The 26,944-nt window shown below is 40.3% G+C and overlaps 1 protein-coding gene across 4 annotated transcripts in view; it reads left to right on the forward strand.

Moving 5' to 3' along the window:
- CRAMP1 (cramped chromatin regulator homolog 1) overlaps window positions 1–26,944 on the forward strand; it is a 52,235-nt gene that overhangs the window by 19,025 nt on the left and 6,266 nt on the right. For all 4 annotated transcript variants that reach the window (XM_040590784.1, XM_040590785.1, XM_040590781.1 and 1 more), the window contains exons 6-20: window positions 671–719; window positions 8,422–8,507; window positions 9,261–9,384; window positions 10,470–10,551; window positions 11,563–12,828; window positions 14,939–15,116; window positions 18,676–18,857; window positions 19,524–19,598; window positions 20,856–20,937; window positions 21,682–21,786; window positions 22,821–22,999; window positions 23,572–23,652; window positions 24,904–25,138; window positions 25,436–25,600; window positions 26,233–26,378. In XM_040590784.1, the coding sequence (XP_040446718.1) occupies window positions 671–719; window positions 8,422–8,507; window positions 9,261–9,384; window positions 10,470–10,551; window positions 11,563–12,828; window positions 14,939–15,116; window positions 18,676–18,857; window positions 19,524–19,598; window positions 20,856–20,937; window positions 21,682–21,786; window positions 22,821–22,999; window positions 23,572–23,652; window positions 24,904–25,138; window positions 25,436–25,600; window positions 26,233–26,378 (3,035 nt within the window). The remainder of the gene's footprint in view (window positions 1–670; window positions 720–8,421; window positions 8,508–9,260; window positions 9,385–10,469; window positions 10,552–11,562; window positions 12,829–14,938; window positions 15,117–18,675; window positions 18,858–19,523; window positions 19,599–20,855; window positions 20,938–21,681; window positions 21,787–22,820; window positions 23,000–23,571; window positions 23,653–24,903; window positions 25,139–25,435; window positions 25,601–26,232; window positions 26,379–26,944) is intronic.

A 26,944-nucleotide genomic window follows, 5' to 3' on the forward strand; every position in this document is an offset into this window, starting at 1 on the left:
CTTTACACCCAGTTTGAGAGGTCTGCTCTGCAGCTGGTGAAAGTAGTTTCTTTCTATCTCTTCCCCACCCCCCTTATGGTATTACCCAGTCCCATCTTCCCGGAAATCGAGGTGACTTATGTAGAGCTATTGAGACACAAAAGCATGTCAGAAATACTTCCAGCATTGCCAGAAGGAGGTTAATTGTTCAGTAAATAGATCTGAGCCTAACTATCACAGGGAATATAAATCAAGTTACTTCCATTTAAAAATGTGCAGAAGTGTGGGTTACATGTGCATTTTACTATTTACTTTTTTATTGCATTCAGTGCTGTGAGGCCTTGATGCTTTTTCATTGTGCTGTGCTGCCTTAGCAACAGAGGTTGAGCAGGAAGATGAAGTTTTTCTTTAATGCTGCCGTATCAGACTAAAGCCGAGCAACCCAAGATGACTATAGCATCTAAACTAGGGTCATTTTATCCATGAGTAAGACATAGTTTGCATGGTGAGGATCATGTAACGCTTGCACATTATGAAAACAGAAACTTTTCAGGATGGGTATGTTATAGCAGTTTTTGCAAGTTAGTCCTGTGTGAGAAGAAAATGTAATAGCTTTGAAAACTGAACAGGACACAAAAAAAGGTCATGACTTTAAATCCTAATTCACTGTGTTATCCCATTTCATGTAAAGGTATGGATGACAAGAATGCAGCTAAACTCAATGAGCTCATTCAAGCTGGGTAAGTAAGAACTTATTCCTGAAACTCTTAAAAATGGGTTGTTCAGCAGCTTGACTGTTAAACTGGTCATCCAGAGTCTAAGGGGCGTTTCTTACTTTTTTAGAGCTGCTGTTTGACATTTTCCATTCTTAGTTTTTGTGTAGATTTTTCGGGTTTTATGCCACTTTTCCATGAAGCTATTAATTGTTACTAGTAAGAAGTGATGGGTGAAGTTTTAAGGAGGTAATGAAATGAGAGTTCTTTACTGACAGAACTTGTTGATTCACTGTAGGTGATATAGATTCATAGAATCGTTTAGGTTGGAAAGACCTCTGAGATCATCAAGTCCAACCATTAAGCCAGTACTACCAAGTGCACAGTTAAACCATGCCCCTGAGCACCACATCTACATGTCTTTTAAATACCTCCAGGGATGGTGACTCCGCCACCTCCCTGGGCTACCTGTCCCAGGGCTTGGTGGCCATTTCAGTGAAGAAATTTTTCCTAATACCCAGTGTAAACTCTCTGGCACAGCTTAAGGCCATTTCCTCTTGTCTTGTTGCTTGGGAGACAAGACCGACTCCCACCTCACCACAACCTTCTTTCAAGTCGTTGTAGACAGTGATCAGGCCCTCCTTGAGCCTCCTTTTCTCCAGGCTGAGCACCCCTGGTTCCCTCAGCCGCTCCTCATCAGACTCGTGCCCCAGCCCCTTCCCCAGCTTCGTTGCCCATCTCTGGACACGCTCCAGCCCCTCCACGTCTGTCTGTAGTGAGGGTTCATCTCCAAACAGTTCTGCCAACAGTGCTCACGAGTCCTGACTTTCATACCTGAAACAACTCTTCCAGTACGCTATAGGTGTCAGCCTTCCAGTTGCTTCTGCATCTCCTTGACTTTAGGAATGAGTATTCTCTTTTACTTCAAGAAAGAATTACGGGATTTGGGGGTTCAGTCTTGGCAATATACTTCTAGAATGCAGAGCAACTTCTAACCCCTTCTGCAGTTAAAAACATATCGGGTATTCCCTTCTTTCTATGTAAAATTTTTTGTGCTTCTAGAATTTGTGTATTCTGTAGTGAAATCTCTTTCAAAGGATATTATTTTAAGGAGTGTGATCATTAAGCAGGCATCACTCGGCACACTCAGCAGGCATTGGTTTTTCCTAATCATGTCTTTTTTAAAAGAGATCTGAAAATAGTAGTATTTTCTGTCTGTTACAGATTCCTTTTTACTTTGGCATTTGTGCTTTCAGGGTGCTTCATTGTAGCAGAGGCATTATTGATGAAGTAAACTTTTCTGTAAACAAGAAGAGTATGCACACTCAGCAGCTGCTGACTTTTTGACTTTTACCTTTCCTAAAATGGGTGTTTGTGTTGTGCCTTCTGTTGCTCACAAACTGAGTTTCCAGAGGGCTCCTTATGGTTTATTAACTTTTCATCTCCTGGGAGATGCACTTTGTACAGTGTACTTTTGTGTTGCAGGTCTTGAATGTGATTATTTATGAAATCACTTCATTTTTTTTGTTAACGGCCAAGTTTGAAATTAGAAGAGAAATTGCCATTTGGTTTGGCTTTCTACAAGAAAATTCTAGCAGTAAGTTTTTGTGTATAACAAAATTATTCTTAAAGCAAATTACTTCTTTAAATTGGAGTTATCAGTTAAAATGGGCCTAGGATGAGCCTTTTTTCCCTAGTGTCCTGAATATCTCTAGAGTTCAGGATATATAGGCAGTCATTTTGGTCTCTCTGCATTGTACCGGGGAGATTTTCTATTACTGTGTCATCCAAATACACTAAACCAGAATAAGACTTGACTTTCAACAAGCTGTAGTAGCATCAGTCTAGCACTTTGCATGATTAAGGCTGATTGATTGCATGATTAGCTGTTCTAATCAGTTCTTAATAAGGGCTAATGATTTCTATGAAGTGTAGGTGTTCATTCTATAAAGGCCAGCCTTGTAACAGAGCATTTTGAAAACGGGAGTCTTTGCATTTGAAAATACTAATGCAGTCTTCTAACCAAAAGCTAAAGTGCGTGTAACATTGACATTCTTGGGCAGCTCAGAAATCGTTGCCCTTGCATAGGCTTTTTGACTACCAGATGGAAGACACATCTTTGCCTGCCTTTTCTCCTGCATCACTTAACCCATTTGGTGGGTAAACCTTGTCGGCCAAAGAGGAGCAAACCATGAAACCATGCAGGGGAGCAATGTTCACAATTTCATAGTCATTACCACCTGAATGTCTACACCATTTGAATTCATTCCCTGCATGTGCATGGCAGCTTCATATCTCACACAAGTGAACGCATTGCATATATCCCATTTGGTTAAACTTTACATCTTGCTCAGTGATGGTACAATTCTACGATCCCCCTCTCTATTTATTTGTAAGCAAGGGGGTTTTTTTTGTGTGGTGTGGTTTTTTTTTCAGTTCATAACATTTTTCTTTCAAGGGTGATACTCCTTTTACTCTGAGTGCAGTGCGCTTTGTAAGGCTTGTCGCTATGTTGAAAGTGGCGAGTGAAAGTAAATCCAAAGTGTTAAAAATAGGGAATGTGAACATTCATTATTCTATTGATCTTCTCCTGAAGTAGGTAAACATTGGAGCTACCTAGCTAATTTATTTGCAGGGTGATGCTAGACCCTGGAGTTACATATTCTATTTCAGTGCTTATTTTGCTTAGGTTACACATCTTCTCTGGCTTTCTGTAATAATTACATGGCGTATGGAAAAACAAATGATGCTATGAGGTGCTCATAAGAAAACCATGTTTAAAATCTGAGCTTATAACCCGGGTCACAGATACTAAGTAGTGCCTGAAAACTTAATCAACGGGCTGTTTCAAATAATGGCGAAATTTGTGTGTGAAATGTCACTGTTTGGTCACTGAAGTTAAGGCCATTCACTGCTATACTTGTCCTCAGAATTTCAGTAACATGTGAAATCAGGCTAGACTGCAGCCTTTGGTATGGTTGTAATTGAATGAATTAGGGATCTTTTAGAAATAGGTCAAAGTGTAGGTATTTATAAATGCAAGGGGAAGGTAAGAACTGTTCTGTCAGCCTTTATAACTGGTCTGAGTAGCCTGGCGAACTCAGGTCAACGCTGGCCCCCATGAGCTGCTTAAAGAAGGTTTCACAATCACTAAGCAGGACAGCTATGAAGCAAAGCTCGCTCAGAAATTATAGGGAATCTGAATCACTTTGTCCAGTCCTTTGCTATAATAAAAAATTAGCAACAACAAGATGTTGTGGGATTGTGTGATTGGGATATATAACAAGAAACAAAGATTTATGGCAGTGTATGAGAACTGCTTAGAAACCCATTTAACTAAATGTAAACCAAAGTTGTTCTGTTTTGTTTCACTTTAAGGAGTGAAACATTTGTATTTAACTTAGGTTTTGCAACAGTCTTACATGTAATAAAAAACGGCACTTGAAGAAACATAATTTCTGGATATCTTTAAATCTGTAGGATTTGTGGATGAGTTTTAAAAAAACAAACCACATCAAGCACATAATGAAATACCATAAATACGCAACAGTTAAAGCACAGTACTACTCAGTGTTTGTTGGTGTATGTGTTTTTGCCCTGCAACCTGAAAGGCTCTTAATATCACAAGTAAGAAAGACCCTTAAAGACAGAAACTTTTAACAGGCATCGATTGATCTGTCTCATTCAGTTCCTGGGTGTGCATTATGTGGAGTGGGAGTGATCCTTCGTTGCCTTTGATTTCCTTGTAAAAGCTGTTTGGCATGCTAAGGGGGAAATTGTAACTCTAAAAAATCTTGATAATAAACCAGCAATTCATTCTGAAAAAAATCATCTATAAAAACGATCATTTTAAGGAGGCAGAATATGCTCTTGGTGTCAAGTTATATTAGTAGTTCTTAATGAATATTCAGTAGAATAACTGGGTTTATTTACTATTTTCTGCATTTGGAAACATCCAGGATCTAGTTAAGAAAAGGAAATAAGTACTTTTAAGCTAAGAGTTGTTCTGTTGCAGGCTGACGTCTTTTTACTGTGCTTTTCAGTTAGAACTATTCTTTTCCCAGCCTTCTAGTTGTGCATTTCAATTAGGAAACTAGTCTGTAAATACATTTAATTTTATATTAGTTTAAAGAATAACTTATTATCAGACTCTCCCTACATGGCTTGAAACCCATCATCCTTTATAAAAAGGGAATTAGGGGAATTATTCCTGAGTCACCAGGCAGAATATCTAAATTTAGAGAGCTGGAATGCTACTTCTGAAATATATTTTAGGGAATAATGAAAACAAAAGTATTGATTGCTCTAGTTGTGGAAGAGTGCTGTAGTGCCAGGGTGAAAACGTCCATGTGACGTTTTTAATGCCGTTTTGTCAAATTCATGTGTTCTGTCAAATTTGCTCCTTCATTTACTGAACAGCGTACTTTGCTTGCTGACTTCTAAACCGTGCCATTCTTAACTCAGTACTTGGAATACAGGTAGGTCCTGCTTCTCTCTTAGGCCTATCAGCACGTTTACATTTGTTTTTTCCTCCAAAGGATTTTTCTCCTAGTTTTTTATATATTTTTGAAATACCTTTTCCATAATACACTTAATGTTTTTCACATTTCTTTTTCTGGGCTTTTATCCTAGGTTTTGGTGGGTGGTTGTCCCCCTGCAGATACAAATGCAGCTAGGAGCTTATGATGCTGACCCATTGCCTGTTTGTGAGCTGCTCTGTGGTAGTAACAGGTAGTGAGTGTCTGCAACCCAAGGTGCAGCTGAGCAGCTGGTAGACAAATTGATCAAGAACCACTTCCAGGAAGCCTGACTCAATAATGAATGCTTTATAACCAACTAGTTAGGCTCTTTTTAAAAGAAATAGAAAATATGGAAACTTAATAGCAATGCTTTTCTTCCTCCTTTTTTCTTGATCGGATTAGCTCAGCTGTTCTTGGTGGATCAAATTAGCCTTTTGAGCATTCAGGCTCTTCTTTTATTCACCTTCGAGTCACGTGGTGGAAAAATTTCCACAAAGCTCCGTTTTATATAGTCATATCAGTTAATCTAAGAAGAAATAATTTCTTCCCACAAACCCCTCCTCACTTATACCCTGTGTTACAGTTACAATAATAATAATGCTGTTTCTGACTCTTCACTTGCATGGAGCTACTTCAAGGGCACATTTGATGAAAAGGCATTGCATTAGCTAAAATCAAGATGCAGGAGGGGAGTCTAAGCTCACAGAAGTAGTTATAAGAATTTGTGGTCCTAAAGTAGCGTAAATTTGCAATCTAGCATCCTGTTTCAAAGTGCATTACTGGATTTATTTTCCCTAGCTTTAGTGGATTCTATATGAGGCTGTTAGGAAACTGTGTTCTCCACTAGAACAGGAGGGAACATCTAGGCATGTATTCACTAAGCAAGGGAATCATTACAGTTCTGATGGCTATAATGCTGTAACTAACTCCTTGCAAGAACAAGGAAGACAATAGTTCTGGCATGTTCATGCAGCAGCATTGTTTTCCATACAGCCATTCTATTGCATTCCCAGACTCTGCATCTTTTAGCAGCTGGGTGCGTTCATGCATCCTGTTATCTCAACATGAGCTTTAGAAAATTACTTGGTGATGAACAGCATTAGTGGTAGTGGAGTAAATGTAGTTTTCATTGGATCCCTGTAGTTAAAGGCAAAAGGTATTTGTTGTGAATCATGAGGGTGTGTTACTTCAGTGTAAAACTGTGTAACAGGAAGAGTGATTTCTAGGAGCTACAATCAAAGCTGAAGACTAAGTCCTCAGCTGTTTTTTTCAGTTTCTGTTCTTGGAGGAAGTAATAAGCACTGGAAAAAAGAAATGTAATTTATCTAGAGTTTTTATTTGCTGAAAATTCTCTAGGTTCTGGCAGATCCTTCAGGATTTGTACTAGGCACATTTATACTGGGCAACTGCTCCTGACTGCTGGCTTAGATGAAAGTTTGGGCTCATGAAGAAAAGCAGAGATTCTCCACCTAAAGATTCACACCCAAGAGAGAAACTGTCAAAACACTGACCAGCTGAATTGGAGAACAGCAGAGTTTGTAGTAGAGTTTCCTGTCTTTATACATTGCAGTCCGCGTTAACTTGACCTAAGTGAGTGCGGGTTGATTCATACTGATCTTGTCCTCATTTGTATTGAAACTTGGTTTATTTACACATTAAAAAAAAAAAAAAAAGAGAGAGCTAGCTAGCTGCATATGATTGAAGTTGTTTTCAAGAGATTTATTATCTAAAAAATGCTGATTTTATGATAAAATCATGTCTGCGCTTTAATATAATGACAGGAGGATATTGAGCCTCATACGTTAAGGCTAAGGTGTCAGTTTTAATGACCAGGAGGAAGTTTTACCTTTCAATGTTACCTTATGTCATTTACGAGATATCCACTCTTAAGTCTTTCTACTGATGGAGATGGACTGTTGTACTTGATGGGGCTCACTATCTTCAAACAATTCAAGTTAGAATTAAGTTGGAAGAGGAAAGGTAACTGTGATGCTTCTGTTACAGCAGCTCTAGCGGTGTCTGCTGTGGCAGATGTGGAAATGGGACGCACTATTTAAAACCAGGCAAGGAGCTCCTGGGTCTTTGATATCTTAAGTAGCGCTATTGCTAGTTTCTCCTCGGCACTTGAGAGCCTTTTGCTCTTTTTGTTAGTTGAGCCATCACTGCTTCTGTCTCAGAGCTCATTAGAAAGAATGAGGGCTTACACATTCCTTCTAGCTTCTGGTAGCTCAATGCAGATTGAGGACTCTGCCCTTCCAGCCCTGGGATTTTCTAAATCTGTAGAAATTTGCAGCTTAGTAACTGAAACTTTTGAGCTGCTCACCTTATCAACTCTTGTCTTTTCAGGTCTGGCTTCACTTCTGCTGCCTTTTTGCAAGTTCCCTCTTACCTGATGTGGTCTTCCTTAGGAGCATAGGAAAAAATAAGATCCTGCTGTAGGAATATTCTCTGTAATTTCTTTCACTTTACTTGCAAGGACTGGTGTTCAATCCTGCTGCTTCTATGCTAGCTGATCCTTATTGCTTGAAGTATTAGGTAGCAAATACTGCCATCAGTGACTTTGTTGGTCTCTATGTTTGCCTTTTATGTCTCTAAAAAGAAAACAGGGCTGACTGAGTGAAGAAATCAAATAGTTTCACTGTGTGAAAGCAAAAATGGCCTCTTGCTTTTAAGGATCTTTATAGCTGCTAATGTGTTATTAAGCTAAAAGCCAGTGAAATCATGCTGTAAAAGTTACTTTGTTCAGAACCCCACACAAGCTCTTAGACCTCATTTCTACAACAGATGTGGTGTTGCTATTCCAGAATGGAAGATTCTTCAGAAACTTTAGACTTTTTCTTCCTATAATTAAGAGTTAGGAGTATAAAGAGGAGACTAAAGCAAACCCACTTGTCTTTTTTGAAGATTCTGTCTCTGAGGGTACTCTTCAAGTGAAGTAACATAATTCTGGTCCACTTTTTTAAATAGCACTCCCTAAGTGGACAGCCTGGTGTTTCATGAAAGTCTGGAAGAGGAGGGTCAAAGAGTAGCATTTCTATAATGAAAAGTAAGGGGATAGAAAAGATTGAATGCCTTCGTGACTCTGCTCTGCAAACCCATACATTTCTTTGTTCATTCTTATAGCCATAATTGTATTTGGCTCTGTGTCCCTAGTATCTATGTATTCATGTTAATGGTACCTGTAAATACTTCTTTTTCAATCTATTCAGGGCTACGACTGTTCGTTACAAAGGCAGAAACCTTCGTATCAAAGCTCCGATGTGCAGGGCTTTGAAGAAACTCTGTGATCCAGATGGTAAGTAAGACACACTGGAACGTGAAAGGATTTTAACAGATGGCCAGAAGAATATGAGAGAGAGTAGGCCTGTTTTGACGTGTATGTCACTGGCAGGGAAGCTTGTGCTATTTCACATTTGTGCTGGGCACAGATACGTCCCTATTGTCTTATTTATCCTGTTTGTGTGTATAATTCCAATAGCTTTAGGACTCACCCAGCTCTCTTAAGTCTTGGAGTATGTCACTAGCTAAATTGAAAAGGAAATGGCTGCACCAGACAAGATCACTACTGCTTTACCAGTTGTGCTTTCACTGTATGTGAAGTTTAGTCTCTTGTGCCAGTGAATAAGAGCAGTGTTGTTTAGCACTGTGCATTTTTCAACTTTTTTTTACCATTTCCAGTTCAGCTAAGTGATTTTGGAGGGTTTTTTAAATATATTTTTTTTCTTCCTCTTCTTTCCCCTCCCCCCCAATAAGTAGAATCAATGCAGTTTAAAGGTCTGAAATACTGTACAAAGTTTCCAGCCACCTGATTTTGACACTGCTTGTTCAACTGGAAGCTCCAGTACTACTGCAGTGTCCAAGGGAAAAAATAAACCTATTGGAACAGGAGGTAATATAAGGAAGCAGGCTCCACTGGTGAAGCTGAGCTGCCTAAGTTGTCTGTAGGTGATGCCGATGTTTGTGATGCTTTTTTTCATGTAAGTGAGCATATAGTGTTCTGAATTGTCCTTACTTTGACCCATGCCCTTTGTGCTTTGACTCCCTTCAGGCATTAGTGATGAAGAGGACCAGAAGCCAGTACGTCTTCCTCTTAAGGTCCCTGTGGAGTTGCAGCCACGGAATAATCATGCATGGGCTCGAGTACAGAGTCTTGCCCAGAATCCACGGCTTAGGTAATGAAGAACTGACTGTGGTGCTCAGAATATAGAAGGGAAATACATGAGCAGCATTCTAGCGTCTTCCCTTCTCCTCAGGGTTCTCTATGCCAACTGTGCAGTTCATGTTGATCATGCAGTTTGCCTAAATGTCCTTATTCTGGAGGCTTTGTCCAGCCAGAGTACCGTTGCTGTAAACATGAGGTATCAAGAGTTGAAAATTAATTACCATTGTTCTTTATATCTTTTGAGTAATGATAGGAGGTACTAGAGTTGGAGATGAGTGGCACTTTGTGCCACTTACACCCAGTTATCAGAGCAGAGTGCAAGTAAAATGGAGATACCATGAAAACAGAGGCACAGGGGAGGGAGAAGTAAAACAATGGTCAGAGGCACCTGCCCCCAGACTCTGAACACGTCAACTGCAACACAGTGATACTAGCAGAAAGGAAGGTATTTGTAGCTTAATCTCCTCCCTGAAAAATGTAGTTGGTACTGTTGTTCCAGTGTCATCAGTGGCTGTTCATCCTAGTACTTGCATCTAGTCCAAAACTCAGGGCAGAAAACACAAGGCCTCTGTGATGTTGATTGTTCTTTGCAATAATGGAGTACCTCAGTGCCATGACCAAAGGTCATGCAGAGAGGAGAAGGAAGACATTTAGCATTAGGTTTATTTTGTAAAATGCTTTGAGAGCAAAAAGTAAATGTTTGGGGATTTTTTTGTGACCCTTTCTCTTTGTTTCTGTACTTCTTGTAGTAGCTTTGTGCCTTGCCTGCACTTTGGCAGTTTAGCTAAATCTTGCCATCTTTTCCTATCTTTTTTGATCTGGAAAAACTTAAATCTGACTGCCATGATTGAAGATACATCTGATAGGCTTTGAGATCTTTCTCAGTTGTGAGTTACCTAGATTTTAAAGTTGTGGGATAAGATTTGTTTTTCTTGGTTCTTTTTCTTAGAGCTTGGGAGTGATTGGTCTGTTCTCTGTGCTTGTGTTATAGAACACCATTTTCTTCCTTTAATTCCCATTCTAGCATCCAGCCTGTGACTTGACTTCTGCTGATGTTTTTTCTCTGTTCCCTTGCTTTGTTTGTCTTGTGTGCAGGATGATTGTGGAGTTACATCGGAAGGTCTCCAGCCTCATTGAGTTTCTGAAGCAGAAGTGGGCTCTCCATGAAGTGCGAATTGTATCCTTTTTCTGCGTAGTCTGTTCTGTATGCTGTGTCCTGGATGCAATTCCCTTCCTATTCTAAGTTCATTTTTGCATCAGAAATGTGAATCTACCTCATAAATTTAGCAGCTCGTGGTTAGTAAAGGTACAGGTCAGTATCTTGTCATCGCTAATGGAACCTTTCATGGGAAATACCACAATATTCCACTTTAACGCAACTTTTCTCTGCTATGATCCCCTGAAAAGCTAGTTAGTAACAAATGAAACTCCCTGCCTTTACTTCATTTCTTTAAGCAGTGGTCTTAATCTTTTTCGTTATAGACGGGTGACCACCACAGAAACCTGGATAATAACTGATGATTTTGTTTCCAGTTTTAGCAAAGAGATCAAGAACAGGTCTTTCCACTTGCTTTATGCAGTTTCACCAAATGAAGGCTTAAGCTTCTTCTCTAGGTAGCTGCTGCTACCTTTTACGTATCTATACACTGCCTGAGCCTTACAATATTAGAGATACCTCTGAACTTTGATCCATGGGAGTAGAAAGATTTGTGAGTTAATAGCCGTTCTGTCTTCCTGGTTGACTGGTATGCTATATATCCTGTTCTTAGTCCTTTAATTCAGGCTTTTCTTTTTAATTTTTGAGCCTGGAAAAAGTAGCAGCATAGCACTTGAAACTCAGAATGATGTCAAAACATGCAAGATGGAAGTTACTGCACAGAAAGGGGAGTCTGTTTTGCTATGCGGTGACATTGGGGTTTTTTGCTTGATTTTGTTGGGGTTTATTAGTTGATTGGGTGTTCTCACAATTACAGTGGTGAGGGAAGCAGAGGTAAGTAATTTTGTCTGCAACAGAAATTTAGTTTGTGCTTGTAGCACAAAAGGACTTAATTTCCGATCATAGTGTCTTATATCTATGCTGAATAGAGATCGGCTACTTTTTTTTTTTTTTAACTTGCAGAATAGGCTACCAGGTGCTTTATTGGAAGGGGCAGATGATTGTTGTATTCTTTGACACATCTTTTTTTAGCGTAAAACACTAGAAGAACGGCAACTTCAAGACTCCAGAGACTCAGAAACAAGAGGCAGCTTCTCAGAGGAGAAAGTCATGCTCCATCTCTTTCCAGGAGAGAATTGTACACTCACTCCACTGCCTGGGGTAGCCAGAGTAGTCCACTCCAAGGCTTTCTGCACAGTGCATTGGCAGGAAACTGGCAAATGCAAACAAAACACGAAAGACTCTCACTTACTACCCCCTGCACAAATCCTAGGTATACAGAGTGGTCAGGGGACAGCTAGGGGACAGCTAAAATACACGCGGGGAACAGAAGGTAAGGGTGTTGGAAGGGCAGAGAGCACTACAGAGTCAAGCAGAACCTCTCAGCCCACAGCTGAAGTTTCTGCAAGTGCTGAAGATGGTGCCCCAGAGCCTGGCCTGGTGGAAGGAACAGCTTCAAATCTCAGCATCGCTAATTCTCTCCAAAAGCCACCTTCTGGACTTCAAGATCCAGGAGGGAACCATGAAAAGCTGAGCTCAATGGCCTTCTGTGTGGAGGGCAGGGAGGCCCCGGCTAGTGAGCAAGCAACTGTGCTACCATCGTGCGGCACAGCTTGTGCTTGCAATAAGATCCCTGATGTGGAGGAACTTTCTCTGCTTGATCCATTCCCACGGTACATGAAGTCCTGTCAGGACCTGATCGTCCCAGAGAAATGTTCTTGCACAGACAAACTGCCTGTGAAAGACTCTGCTCCAGCAGCTGGCGAGACTTCTCCTGTGGCCTTTCCAAGTGGGAGGAGCACAGAGACACCCGACTCCTATTCACAGCTACCGAGAGGTGGTGCGGCTTCACCTGGCAGTGGCCCATCTAGATACGAAACTCAGGCTAGCCACAGCCAGGGCCAGCCACTCGATGCTTGTACCAAGGATATAACAGATGCAGTAATGGAGGATTCTCAAGAGAAGCTGGGCTCCTCATTTCCACCTCCACCTCAGGGACAATCTAGTACAAAGTCTCTCAAGGATGACCCGAGCCGGCTCTCTCAGCAGGTTAGAGAAGAAGGATGGAGTCTGCGAACTTCTGAGAGCCTTACGCTGGCTGAAGTCTACCTCATGATGGGCAAACCGAACAAGTTGCAGCTGGAATATGACTGGTTGGCTGTCTTGGAGCCAGAAACCCAGGACGCTAGGGAGCAAATGTCTGAGTCAAGTGCTGTTCCTGCATGTACCACCTTTCACAAGCAGAGACTCCTGAACTGCCTTTTAAAACTCATCTCTACCGAAGTCAATCCCAAACCAGTAAGTAGCTCTTGTTCATGCTCCAGAGGTCTGGGCAAATATTGCCCAGTCATGTTTTCATAGTTGGTGAATGACCAGCCTTGACAAGATCTTGAAGATTCCTGCATTTAAAAAAACCCCAACAAACAAAGCAACACAACTGTGCTTGCTACAGTGTGGACTTCTCTTCAATATGCTTCATTTGCTTTTTTGCACTACCTTTTAGTTTTTGGTTTGCTGTGAGTCTGTGTATTACAGTGGACATTAAATGTGACTACTGAAAAGATCAGTCATAAGGTTAGGCTAGGTGGGTGCTTTCTATTCTCTCTCAGGTTCACAGAACCATAGAACAGCCAAGTTTGGAAGGGACCTTGGAAGATCATCTGGTCCAATTTTTTGTGGGAAATAGAGCCTAGATAACGTTAATAATCCACATGAATGCTGCAACCCTTAATTTCGAATGTTTGTGGTTCAAGTTACACTAAGTGTAAATGTGAAAAGAATTTCTTTGGAATAGTGTAGGCAATATAACTGTGCCTGCCACAGTGTTTGTTGGTTTTTTTTAAGAAAGTTCCTGAACTCCAGGGTAGTTGTTTAACAGACCCGGGAAAATAACTTCTTCCTTAGACAGACAGCTGGGAATGAACTTGCTTTTCTTCTTGTGCATTGTAACCAATGTTTAGGATCTGCCCCTGTGATATCTGAGCAGTCATTTCCATCTAGTGCAACCAGTTGAAACTTAGTAAAACATCCTTTTAAAGACCAAAAAGATACTGAATTCAATAGATCTGACTGCCTGTGATGGAGATAAAATGAGTTAAAGATACCATTTGCATCATATTCCAGCATAGGATGCAAATGTATCACTACTCCCAAACACACGCAGTTCTTTGATCTCTTTGTTGGTGCAGACTTAACCCCCCTTGGAGCTCCTTTTGATCCTGATTTTTATAGACGAAGAATGTAGGATTTTATGAACCTAAAACCATCTTTGCTCAGATACAGCTCCAGATATAGACTTCATTTAAACTGTAAAGACTTTTGGTCTGACATCTTGCAGATCTGTGACAGTGTCTCCTCTTTTGGCATCCGCTTTTACTTCTGGTGACACATGTGACAGCTGGGGATGATGACATGATTAAACAATAACAAACTAGAAAGAAGGACATCTCCTTAGACTCAGGGAGAGAGATAGAAGAGAGGGGGAGGAAGACCCAGCAGTTATAATTTGCAAGTGTTTACCTGTCACTTTAGCACCCTTGGTATCCTAACAAAGTAGTATAGTGCTACTGAAAAAATAAAGCTCTTTCAGATACGTACCGTGTCGTACATTCCAGTAAAAAGAAGTAACGTAACCTTTTATTTGTCAGATAACACTTTATACTTGCTGTGTTTCAGAAGAAGTGATACTGATCTTGCATCGATTAATGTTGTGGGACCGATGGATATTAAAGAGGCAGGGATGATATTTACTGCCTAATTGAAAGAGCTGCAGACTTTTGAAAGTTTTGTCTCCTAAATCCTTTGTGTTTCATCAAATAATGACAGAAACCATAGTATTTTTGCCACGGTGTACTTCAACAGGGGAAGGACTGATTGTTCAGATCCCTGCTATTTTCTCAAGATAATATGTAGCAAAGCTGAAATGGGCAACTGTGCTGTGGTTAATTCCTTTAAATCAAGATGAAGAGCATAAATCAAACAGTAGCAAAGTGCGTTGCAGTCAAGTGTGGTGGTACTTTTGTGCCTTTGGTTGCACACAGATTCCTTAAAAAGGATGCATTTTCTAGAACAATGTTTAAACAACTTAATGAAGTAACTGGATAGGCCTGGAAAATTAGGAAAGCACCTTCTTGCCTTTATATTTATTTTTTTTTCCTTTTTACCCTGGAGTGGTCCAGCACACTGTGTGAAGCTTGTTGATGGTTAACTTGATTGTAACATAAATTAACGGTATTGAACCAATGACATTTAACAGTGCTGAATGCACAGGAAGGGGATTTCAGCTGCCCACCACACACACAAATATTTAAAGATATTGTAGTGTGTCACAATTTTTTCTTTTAGGTAGAATGAGTTTAATGGTATTGTAACAGTGCACGGTATTTATTTAATGTGTATGCATTTTCAGACACCCGAGATGAGCTCTGTTGCCACATCACCTATAAAGCCTGCTCAAGAGGAGCAGTCACTGACTCCTCCGGGAAAGGTGATTGCCATCAGCACCAGGAGTCCGGGTTGTGCCCGAAATCAATCTGCCCTTCGCAACAAGACAACTTTTTCTCCTGGTGCTGCTTCCAGCTCCTCAAGTGAGTATTCATAAAAATCCATCTCAAGAGATCAGAGCGTTAGTACTTCATAGGGTGAGGAGTACATCCCAGTAATATAACACTGGGAGAATGAGTGTTCTTACTCTTAGGAACTTAACTGTTTAAGAGCATTGGTATGTGTTAATTTGCTTTAGGGTTGTCAGTACTTTGAATCCTGATAAACAATACATGTCAGTAATACAGTTTACAGTCCAGAAGACCTCCCATGAGTCACTCGTACAGAAGGTGCTGGCATTTGCCAGGAGCTGTGTTGTGGTTTAAGCCCAGCTGGTAGCTGAGCCCCTCCACCCCAGCTGCTTGCTCACTTCCCCCTTGGTGGGATGGGGGAGAGAATCAGAAGAGTAAAAGTGAGAAAACTCATGCGTTGCGATAAAGACCCTTTAATAAGTAAAGCGAAAGCCGTGCGTGCAAGCAAAGTGAAACAAGGAATTAATCCACTACTTCCCATTGGCAGAGCTTACAGATCAGGACAGTAAATATATGGTGTAAAGTTTGTTGGTAAAATAATTACTGAAAATTTTCTGTGCCATTCTGCCATTATAAAATACAGAATGATTGTGAATTACCTTTGCTTTTAATAGCAGGGTCAGCTGCTGTAACTTGTGAGCCCTAGCCATGCACACCAATAATTTTAGTTCTTCAGTCCAGCTGCATTTGCCAGCAAATGTTTTATGACTTTAAAAAAGTCTGTGAAGGTGTCAGGGTTACTGGGAACAATTGAGATTCTTGCACTGTCCTTTTCACACCAATGCTGTAAGGAGCAATGGACCATGAGCAATTTAACTGATGCTGTAAGACAGGCTTGGTGTTCTGTGGGATTTTCATTTTCAAATGACATTATATCAATTTCACCTTTCTCTTCAATTTCACCTTTCTCTAAAGCTTCATTGCTCTTACTTGCAGACAAGGACGTACTCAAATATCTAGTAAATCCTCAACAATTTTAAAGATCAAACAGATTATCTCACTGAAATGTGAGAATTTCACAGGCTTGAGGGACGTATCTTTTTAAATCAGACTTGGAAGTAAAATCAGTTTGCTACATTGATTTTTATGAGATTGTACTTTGTGCTTCCCAAATGCCTTGAAAATCCCTTCTAAAGCATTTTAATCTAGGGTAAGGATCATCCACTGAAGACACCAGACAGAAAGAGCAAGAAGATAACAATACTTTGTATCTCATCCCCTAGAAGCAGACATCTATTCTTTTTACATAAAGCTTCATGGATTCAAAAACAAATATAATTGTCCAAGTTAGTCTTCAGTTCGCATCGCTGAATTACAAGTAGGGTTGTGCAGCAGTACGGTTTAATATGTTATAATGAAGCACAGAGTCTTCAGTGTAATGTCAGGAAGTGAAAAATGCAGACTACGTATTCCTGCTTTTCTACAGTACCAAAGATGGCCAAGTTGGCTTCAACTGAGCTGTTTGGCTTGAGCAGAGGAGCAGCAAAAGTGTGTTCAGTACGATGTTTACTAGTTCATTAGTTTAGCTTCTCAGCAGTTCTGCCTGGGGTGATGCACTCAGCTTAGACCTCAGGTAATGGCATTCTAGCCTGTCACATGGGTAGCCGAGCAAGTTGTTATCTTTACCCTAAATTGTGTTGTTTTGGTAAACAAGCTGAATCCCTTTTGTCAGCCCTGGTAGAGGTGTTCTCAATCTAAAATAGCATTGGTTGTGGTCTGGATTGCAACCTTTAGTATATAGTAATTATCAAGCTTCTTTGTATCCTCACGTACAGGGCTATGAAGTGATTGCAGTAATTTGTCTGTCAGAAAGCAAACTGCTAGGTTACTTTTGGTGGTGAGCCTTCTTGGTGCATTCCTTCATTGGCTTTGGTCTTGAGTTCATCTAGGTCCTAGCTACTTTTTGTGTTTTGTGTTTTGGGGTTTTTTTTTGTTTTTTATTAAAGATAAATTGATTTGGCCTTCTTTGTAGAAAACAAAGATTGGAAGATAGTCTGTGTCCACTCCAGAAATACTGAAAGTGTTGACAAACTGACAGCTCCACAAAAGCCACGCAGCTAGTTGGAGAGACAGAAAAGGGGATAAAAAGAATCATGCAAAGAGATTTAGAAAAAGTGAAGCAACAGCTGTGATGCAATATCACCTATAGTGCTTAAAATATCATTACATAATTAACAGTTGCATCCCTTTATTGCTGTTTTAAATACAATATTGTATGTGTTATCTCTTTAACAATTCTTTCTAACTCCTGGTCAAGCAGGAGGCACAAATTTATATGTTGTTCTGCATTTAATTGATTTTTAGATATATTGGCACACTGTGATTTTAACTAAACTTTGGAAAAACAGCAGAGTCTAGAGCAGCAGGGTGGAGCTGGCAATTTAATCTTTTAAATAGGAGGATAAATTTCATCTTTTAAATAGGAGGGTAAAAGTTTGATGTTCTTCAAAAGACTGCTTGAGTACTGTTGCACATACCCATCTCTGCATTAGTGTGACCCAAGCATGTGCTGTATAGTTTTCCTGCCCAGGAAGGTAGCAGGCATGACTAAGAATTGTTGCCCACTTTGCTTCTTCCCGCTCCGGGTGAGTCAGGTGCCTGCTGCCTCCCAGCTGAGATCTCCAGCCCAGCAGCAGAGGCTGGAGTACCATGACAAGTATGGGTGCAATGTAAGTGTGAAAATAGCTGTTACTGTTTATTGTAATGAAACCCAGTGTTACATGTGCAGCGAGCACTTCTGTGGAATACAGGCAGGTAATGCATCTTGGTTATTGCAGAACAACATACGAACAGTACTGGGTTTCATCCTGCCTGGATGCCTGCTGAGTGGGCACACCGCTGTGAAATCCTACGATATTTTTTAAAGTTAAATGTAAATGGAGAAGTTTTACTCAAGACCAGATGCCATTATTTCAATGGGCCAAATGTATTTCTAAGACAACCCATCTTTCGGAAGATATTTTGGTAAACTGATCCCATCTCTTTCACTTCTCTATCACCAGAATCACTTTATTGGGGTTGCACTTTGAATTACCATGAGGAAGAGGTGGTAAGTGGGGAGTATAAAAGAAAAAAAAAAAAAAAAACCCAACAACAAAAAAACCCCAAACAACACACAACCAAAAAAACCCACAAACATTGTCGGATAACTCTGTGTTCTCTTCCCCTACAGAAGGGATGGTGGATGTATGGTTTGTTTAGTGGGAAGGGCCCTCAAGTATTTCTACACGCTAAGTAGATAACACAGTCTGCAGGGCTTAAAACTGAGTGCTTAAATTCTAGTTTCTTTAGTAGTGAAAAATTGCATTTAACCCCCATCTTCCAAGGATTTCAGAGCAAGTGAATGTTTGTGGTATCCTTGTGAAGTAGGTAAATGCTGTCAATCTGCAGGTGGGAAAACTGAAGTATCAAGAGTTTCATGATTTGAGTTCACAAACAGATGGTGGCAGAGCCAGAATTCATAAGTCCCAGCTCTCTGTATGATCCTTCAGTTACTAAATAGTTACCTTCTTTTTTTTTTTTTTTTTTTTTTTTCCCCCACTTCATTTAAATATCTGTTAAAATCCTCTAGGTTTGAGAAACCTCCCTAGACCTCTCTTGGTGGCTGGTCCTTCAAGTTCTGGAAGCACTGATGCTGATGGTGGACTCTTTGCAGTTCCTACAACTCTGCCACCCAACAGCCGCCACGGGAAACTGTTCTTGCCTAGCAAAGAAGCAGAACTGACCTTCCGGCAGCACTTAGACACAATCAGTGTAAGTGAGGTGACTGAATGAAAAAGGTAGCATGTTGTACCTGAGCCAGCTTCCAGTAGGCATTACCGGATTTTTTGGTTCATCAGAGCATGGGCTTCCCCATGAAGCAGTGCTTCTAGTGATGCTCAAGCATAAACATTACATTATATTAGCTGAAATTAGTCCGATTTTGACTATATAACTATGCTTTGAAGTGACATCACCTCTTCAGGCCTGAATCTGAATGCCATCACACAGCCTGATGAAACTGGGTCACTCTCTTTAAGTTACTCTAGCAAACATATTTGCCAGATATAGCAAAACTGATATCCTTCTTATCATGCAGCTAACTTCAATACAGCCTCATTTCTGTATTTAATTCAAATACTGGTTTTATTTTTATATCTACAGTCTCAGTAACAACTTCATAGCAAGCTACAGTAGTTAAGTAGTGAAATGGCTTTTTTTGGAGAAAGCTATATCTCCATAAAACAAGAAGAAAAAAACCCACGTTCCTGGTGTAAAGTTTTCCTAATCTAGCAGAAAGAATGTTCTACACTCTGAAACAAAACACAGTCTTTTAATAAATAGTTACAACTTTATTGAAATACAGAGTTTGGGGGGTATAATTTATTCTGTGTCTGCATGCTTAGGATATTTTCTAATGCATTTTCTGTCCTTGTTCAGATGCAATCGGACTTCTTCTTGCCAAAGCCAAGGAAGTTACGGAACAGGCACTTGCGGAAGCCATTAGTAGTACAGGTCAGAACAATCTTCAAAGTGTGAAATGCCTGGTTTGCTTCCCAAATATGTATCAGTAAGGCTATAATGATTTCCATTTAACTGAAATAAAAATCTGAACTTCCTTCATACATCTGCTGGAAAAGTGAAGCTGAACAAAGGAAGTAACAAGCATTTTGGTCTATATTGTAACCAGCCATGTTGTATTCCCTATATGGGAAATGTCAACAACAGTGTCCAGTGCATGAGGTAGTTTGGAAAAATTATAAAAGTCCCTCCTCTGAAAGCGGGTTGTGCTGTTTGGGTCTGCTGGTATTGATGCACAAGCATCAGTGTGTTCATGTGGTGTCCTGGTCTGTCAGCGTTAGAGCTGTCAGGGCTATTGCAACAAGATTTCCCTTTAGATAATTTTTCCCTGCTTCCTACTTACTAATGGCTGCTAAGCTGGGGTGGGTATAAACCTCTGTAGTGAAATAAAACAGAATACTATTTGAAAGAACAATGATTTCTGGAAAAAAATAGGACTTGCTAAGAAATGTATGAAAGAGGTATAGCCTGTTGTCATGGAACTTTGATGGTAGGGGGGGCATTAACCTCCTTCAGACTACTCTGACAGCCCACCAAAAAGGCACATGCCACTGTGAAACAACAGGCAGGTGGAGAACTTACAAGAAATCTAAAACCAAAATAATGGAAACTTGTTTGGGGAAAACAAAGTTACCAAGTGTCAGTATATCCTTTTGTCTGTTCTGCTCTGTATGAGAGTGGGAGACGTAGAAATTACATACGTACTATATTTTAGTACTGAGATATTCTGGTCGATGCAATTCCATTTGTTTTAAGAACCCCCAAGTACGCAGAGCTACCTCATTAATTCACACGTGTTCAATTGTAATGGAAGATCAGTTTGCGGACAGACTAGATCCCATCCTTACGACCACTGCTGTATTTCTGTGGGGGATTTGAAAACCACTGCAAGTATAATCAGAAAGGAATATAGTTCTAAGGAATATAGTTCTAATCAGCATTTCTGAGAATTGTCCATGTGGAAATTTTCTCTTACAGTAGTTCACAGAGGAAACCCGATTCCTGTCTGTAGCTTCTTTCTCAAGATTACGCAGACCTTAATTGCTCTGTCTGTTGCATTATAGTCATGCCATGTAAATACTCTGCCTATTCTGGAAGCCATCATGGATTTTTGTGCCTTAGAAGATGAGTTTTACCCTCTGTTCTGTGTTTAAAATAGTTTTGTTTTATTGTTTTTTTTCTCTTACGTAGAGAACGCTGCTCCCCAGGCCTTCTGGAAATCCGTCCCAGCATGTCTGTTCCTTTTCTATCTTATCCAACTCATCCATTACAGGTGGGTCTGCATATCTTCTATCACTTTTATGCTGCCATGAGTTGGACTGGAAGGTGTCCCTTAAAACTGTATAAAGACGTAATTTCTAAAAAGGAGAAAGTACGCTTTCAGAACCAGAGAGTTATGTACCAGCTGCTTGAGTCACTTCCTACAGGATGATGGGATTGTTCTCCTGGATCATTAAGCAAGTCATGATTGTGATAGAAATTTTTTTATTCCATTTCCCGTACTGAAAGCAGGGAAGAGTAAGGAGTTCTTTACAAGGAGACAAAATTTTGGAATACATTACTTAGATAAGAATATTTTGTCCGTAGGTTATAATCATTTGTCTAGATCTCATAGTGGACTTTTCCTAGTACCTGGAATACAGTCTGAATTTCATATAGTGTAATCAATATACTGCCCCGTTGTCCTTGTTCTGCTGATACATCTTAAGTACAGTGGTAGTATAGGTGATCCCCCCCATCTCAGCTTAAATCTCAAAATCAACAGGAGACCGTAAAGATTATCTTCATTGAAAATAATGCAAGCAGCTTGAATAACACAGCAGCGCTTGCTGTTGCTTTTTGTGGTAAGGCACTGGTTAGCTTGCATTACTGTTTCAAGTCCGTTTCTTCATCTCCACTGCTTGCATTCCCAGAGCTTACTACTGCTTGGAATTTGTTTGCTTCTATTGGAACTGTTCATTCTGCTTTAAAGATGTTAATTTCATTTGCTTGAGATATATTTAACCCTTCACCCTAGGGAGAGGTTCATTTCGGCCAATCCAGTCCTCACTGACTAAAGCTGCTGTTTCTCGTCCAATTGTGCCCAAAGTTCTTCCAACACAGGCTACCAATCATCTGTCTAGTAAGTCATTTATTAAACAGAATGAGAGTCATGGTCTGTTGTGATCTGTATATTCTTGTATTGTTGGTTTCTGTTTCCTAGGTAAAATTGTTAGTGCCTTTGGAGGTTAAAACACCTGTGTTAATGATGTCTGACTTTCTGTGGCTTTGTGTGACTGCAGAAAGGGAGCAGTCAGTGGTGGCACGGTCTGACCTAGGTTCCTTTGCTGTGTCTGACCTGCAGGCAAAGCAAGGGGTTAGAATTTGTAACTAAAGCTGAGCATTTTTATGATGTTTTGTTGTAAGACCACTTTGAAAAGGGGTTGTGCCATAGTTGAAAGAAACTTATGAACAGCTTCTCTACTGACATGAGATTATGAATTCTACAAGAAAAAAACATGCTGGTGTGCCCCAAGCAAATACAGTAGTGCAGCAAAAGAATGAGTCCTGTAATTAGAATGATTAGGGAGGTGAGATCAGTGATTGCCTTGATTGCCTCTGGTTTAGTCAGAGGGTTCTCTGTGGTTCGAAGACATTCAGATGGTTTTAAATGCTTTTTAAAAGATCTGGGTGAGGCTGACACTGCAACAACGTAAGGTTTTTTTTTTAATCTTGAGTCTAAATGGCTGTTAGAAGCAAGGTAACAGGATAAGGCTATACTGTGTTTAGAGCACTTCTAATAAACCACAGGAAATGTCTAGAAATTGCATAACCAAATACTTAATAATTTGCAGGGCAAAAAAAGAAATGGAAGGAGAGGGCAGGTAGAAAGAACTGGGATGTTTCTCTGAACTGTTTATATACTTGGTAACATGTTGGAACAAGGCAGAAAACCTGAACATTTTAGCTGAAAGGAATGTTATCAGTTGTTCCTCTTCACAAAGTGTATAGCTGGTCAGATAATTACCATTTTTGCTTTTTGCATGTGTTAAGTTTTGACTTTTGGCAGTTTTTAAAAAATCATCTTTTAGATAAGTCACAACAAAGTAATTGCCTGAAGAAAAGGCTTGTAATGTATTTTTTGCTGCTTTTTTCCTTTCCCCCTCTCCACAAAAGGTGCTATTGACTTGGCAGCTAAAAGTGCTGGTATTATCCCTGGTAGCCCTATGCCTGTTCTGGATGCAGATGGTTTGTCAGGTGTGTCTCCATTGTCACCGGACGGAGTGACCACAGTGGTAACGGCACAGGAGTCAACAGCAGCACATCAGAACGGAGGCTCCATCACTACTGTAGAGGTCAGAGTCTCTTGAGCATACTTTTTAAAGTAGTTCAGTGACTTACCATTTCATTGTAAAAAAACCTGTATTATTAATAGCTCTTTGATGAGCCACCTTCTGGAGCTAGCTGTAAGACACTTGTATCGTGGCAAACCCAATCTATCTTGTATATTGTGTATTTTAGGGTTGAGGGGTCAAATCGTGATCACTCTGAACAGATTTCCATCCTGTAGAACAGCTTTCAGCTGTAAGACTCTTGAAGTTGGCCATGCCGAAATCTGGGCTTGAAAAGAAACAGTAGCATTTAAATAGACGGTAATTCAGGAGGGAATCTGGGGCAAAACAGGGACTGTTAGGGATGTATTTGGAATGGGAAGTGTGATTTCTCTTTGCAATTTCTTTCATTGAGACCCAGATACGTGTCAATCCATGTCATTTTCTCAGGGAGTTGATGGACAATTTTGAAATGCGTGGTATGTAAGAAGAGCATGCGTAAACAGTGATAGGCACTCGTCTCTTGTCTCCCCAGCTACATTTGCATCATCTCATGTAAACATTTGTCACTCACATAATTTCTGTTGTGCTTGTAGGGCTCAGGCCCTGGGTGTCGGGTTCCGTTCATCAGCCTACCGACACGGCACGAGCAGGAGGCAGTTCCTGATGGTTTCCAGGTAGAGTATGTCTTGAAAGAACAGTTGTGTGAAATGTGTTGAAAACACCACTGGTATTACTAGTTAAAACCCCTTGTTCCCAGATAACTGTACACCACTGGTACTGTTTTGTGGAAATTGAAATCTCTGGCATCTGAAGAAATTTAAAGAAAGAAATTTATGAAAGCTGTTTAAATTCATGTGAGTGCCATACTCTTAAAAAAAGTAAAAGTGAAGCTGGCAGTCTTTGACCTCTGAAGGACAAACAGGTTTTACATATTTATTGATACAATGGAGGAGTTTACAGTTGCTGTTGTAAAATTTTACCTGTGTAAAAGAAAAGGGAAAAAAAAAAAGTTTTTGCAGTTGGCAGTCCTGCTGCTTCTGTGTTGCTGAAGCAGGAATATTAAGACTAAAAGCGTGATTGTAATGCTAGCATGCTCTTCAGAGAATCACTTTTCTTTATGCTGCATCCAATAAGACATAGATGCTTGGAAAGTAGCTGTGGCAGCACCCAAGTTGTAAGAGTGGTGTCATCCTGTTCCCAACTTCCTTTTCCAGTAGAATCCAGGGCACTGTGTTAGATACTTACATACTTAAGAATACAGGCTTTTCCATTTTTCAGTGGAAGCATGTTCTACCCTTCCTGCAACAGGTACATGTGAAAAAGTCAAATTTGATTGGAGTGCATAAAGGAGAAGAAGTATTTTTGTTTTGTCTTGTTGGTGGTTTTATTTTTTTTTTTTACAGTGCACATGTTAGGACATCAATCTACTAGGCATTTATTTGTGGTAATGGGGTCCTAGGTTCTGGTTCTTGCTCTTACGAGAGCTTTGTAAATCAGAAGATGAATCACAAACAGCTGTACGATGAGGTACTAATAACGAGACTCCTTAAAGAAAGATTGATTGAGAACTATCTTGTAGGTTCATCAAAATCATGTTAATTATATTATTATGCTTGTTTCTGTTATGTAGACTGTATTAAATATTCTTTGGAATGTTACAAACCCATATTTTTTTCAGATGATTTGGTAGAATATGGGCTGAAGCATATTAGTTTATGCTTACAGATATTTTTGGTTAAAATAATACAAATCTATTCTATAAATAATAGATTCCTAAAATTTTAGGAATATTATCTGCTGGATTATTAGTCTTCCCAGCCACCCCCAGTCTGATTTCAGTCTGATGCTTAGGAGCTAGGTGCTTTTCAGATAGATTTCCAAGTCTTCAGAAATCTATGAACAATTAACTCTGTTTCTTGTAACAGGGCACATCAGTCCTTTCTCTGTCAGAACTGTCCAAGACACCCCTCCAAAATGGTCTTTCCACCCCTCCACTTCCTTCGTCAGAGGCTTCCAGTACCCGGCTCTCTCCTCCCAATGTTTCTGCTCTCTTGGATATTTCTCTGCCTGGACCACCTGAAGATGTGCTTTCTCAAGGAGAACCTGCCACTCAGATCAGTGACTCTATCATTGAAATAGCTATCAGCTCTGGTCAATACAGTAAGTCTGAGCTTAGATAAAGTCTTCTTATTAACTTTAAAAAAAAAAAAAAAAAAAAAGTCTGTCATCTTACATTGCAGCAGAAACTTTTGCAGGATGCGGTTCTTGGTTATTTTCTTTAATAGCGGTTGGAAATAAAATTGTGCTTAGCCTTTATTTTCTAGCATATATAGGTGGGGCTTTTTGTTGTTGCAGTTGTTGATGAGGGTGTTGTCTGCTTTCTAAATATAAATTGATGCACTGTCCTGTAACTTTTCTGTATTGACTGAATCAGTGATTCCTGACATTGCCTTACAGGTGAAGGTGTTTCCCTCTCTCCTGCAAAACTGAATGGCAGTGACAGCTCCAAAAGTCTTCCGTCCCCATCCAGTAGTCCTCAACAGAACTGGATTGCGTCTCCCAGCCATGATCCCCAGTGGTACCCCAATGACTCCACAGACTCGTCTCTCAGCAGCTTGTTTTGTAAGTGTCAGAACTGCAACAAAAAAGCTCTTTTCTGTACAACAAAAACAACAAAACCCCCCAACACTGTGGAAGTGAATCCTTTGGAAAATCATAAACCCCGTAGGACGTTTATAGATTTCTTCCCTTACTACTTGCTTTCGTTTCAGCGGTGTTGCCTTGCCTTCTCTGTACAAGTCTGTTCCTGAAAAGATCTTGTTGCTAGATTGAGGCCCATACCTTGGGACAAATAATTCCTTGGCAGTTCTTTGCAGTCTGTTTGGAGCCTGTCTCATCAGTTAGGTTGAGACATTTTAGTTGTTCTGCCAGAGTGAAAAGATGCCCTTGGCTCTGCTTTTGGAAAAATAGTCTTCATTCTGTGCTTCGTGAGTGTAATCTCAAAGACATGAGATCACTGGGTTTGTTTGGGGTTTGGTTGGTATTTTTTTTAATTAATGTTTAATGGGGCCAGTGTAATGAATCTGTGTACTCTTAGCATTGTGCCAACGGTGTTCATCCTGGTAACACATAATTTTTGAGAGATAGAAGAAATAGGAAATGGACGGCAGATATCTATTTCCTTGTCCTTCTCTTTATTCTCCCAATTGCAAATATTCAGTGCTGTGACTTACTGATGTGCCTGTTCTTTATAGCAAGTTTCATCTCGCCTGAGAAGGGACGAAAAATGTTGCCAACTCCTGCTGGGACTGCCAGTGGCACCTCCTTACTGGGACCCAGCCTTCTGGATGGAAATTCACGGGACTCTTTTGTATCACGGTCTCTGGCAGATGTAGCAGAGGTATGTCATCAAATCACATTCAGCTGTCTGCTTATTTTTTAGTGCAGTGTTACTGGATATTGTCCATCATACCTTCCTGAGATACTTAAGGCAAAGGTGCTTTGACATCTGCACTGTAGCTTAGTAAAACAGGGTTACAGTCTTAAGAGGAAGATGTAAAATGACTTGAGGGTATATGACACCAGATCTGGTGAGTCTGGCTGGAGGCCTGTAGCTAGCGGTGTTCCCCAGGGGTCAGTACTGGGTCCAGTCTCGTTTACCTTATTCATCAATGACCTGGATGAAGGGACTGAGTGTACCCTCAGCAAGTCTGCAGATGATTGATACAAAGCTGGGAGGAGTGGCTGATTCACCAGAAGGCTGCGCTGCCATTCAGCGAGACCTGGACAGACAGGCTGGAAAGTTGGGCGGAGAGGAACGTAAATGAAGTTCAATAAAGGCAAGTTTAAGGTCCTGCACCTGCAGAGGAACAACCCCATGCACCAGAGCAGGCTAGGGGTTGACTTCTCTGTGGAGAAGGACCTGGAAGTCCTGATGGACAGCAAGTTGCCCGTGGGCCAGCAGCA

Source organism: Falco naumanni, chromosome 4, assembly GCF_017639655.2.
Source record: "Falco naumanni isolate bFalNau1 chromosome 4, bFalNau1.pat, whole genome shotgun sequence".
Lineage (NCBI taxonomy): Eukaryota > Metazoa > Chordata > Aves > Falconiformes > Falconidae > Falco > Falco naumanni.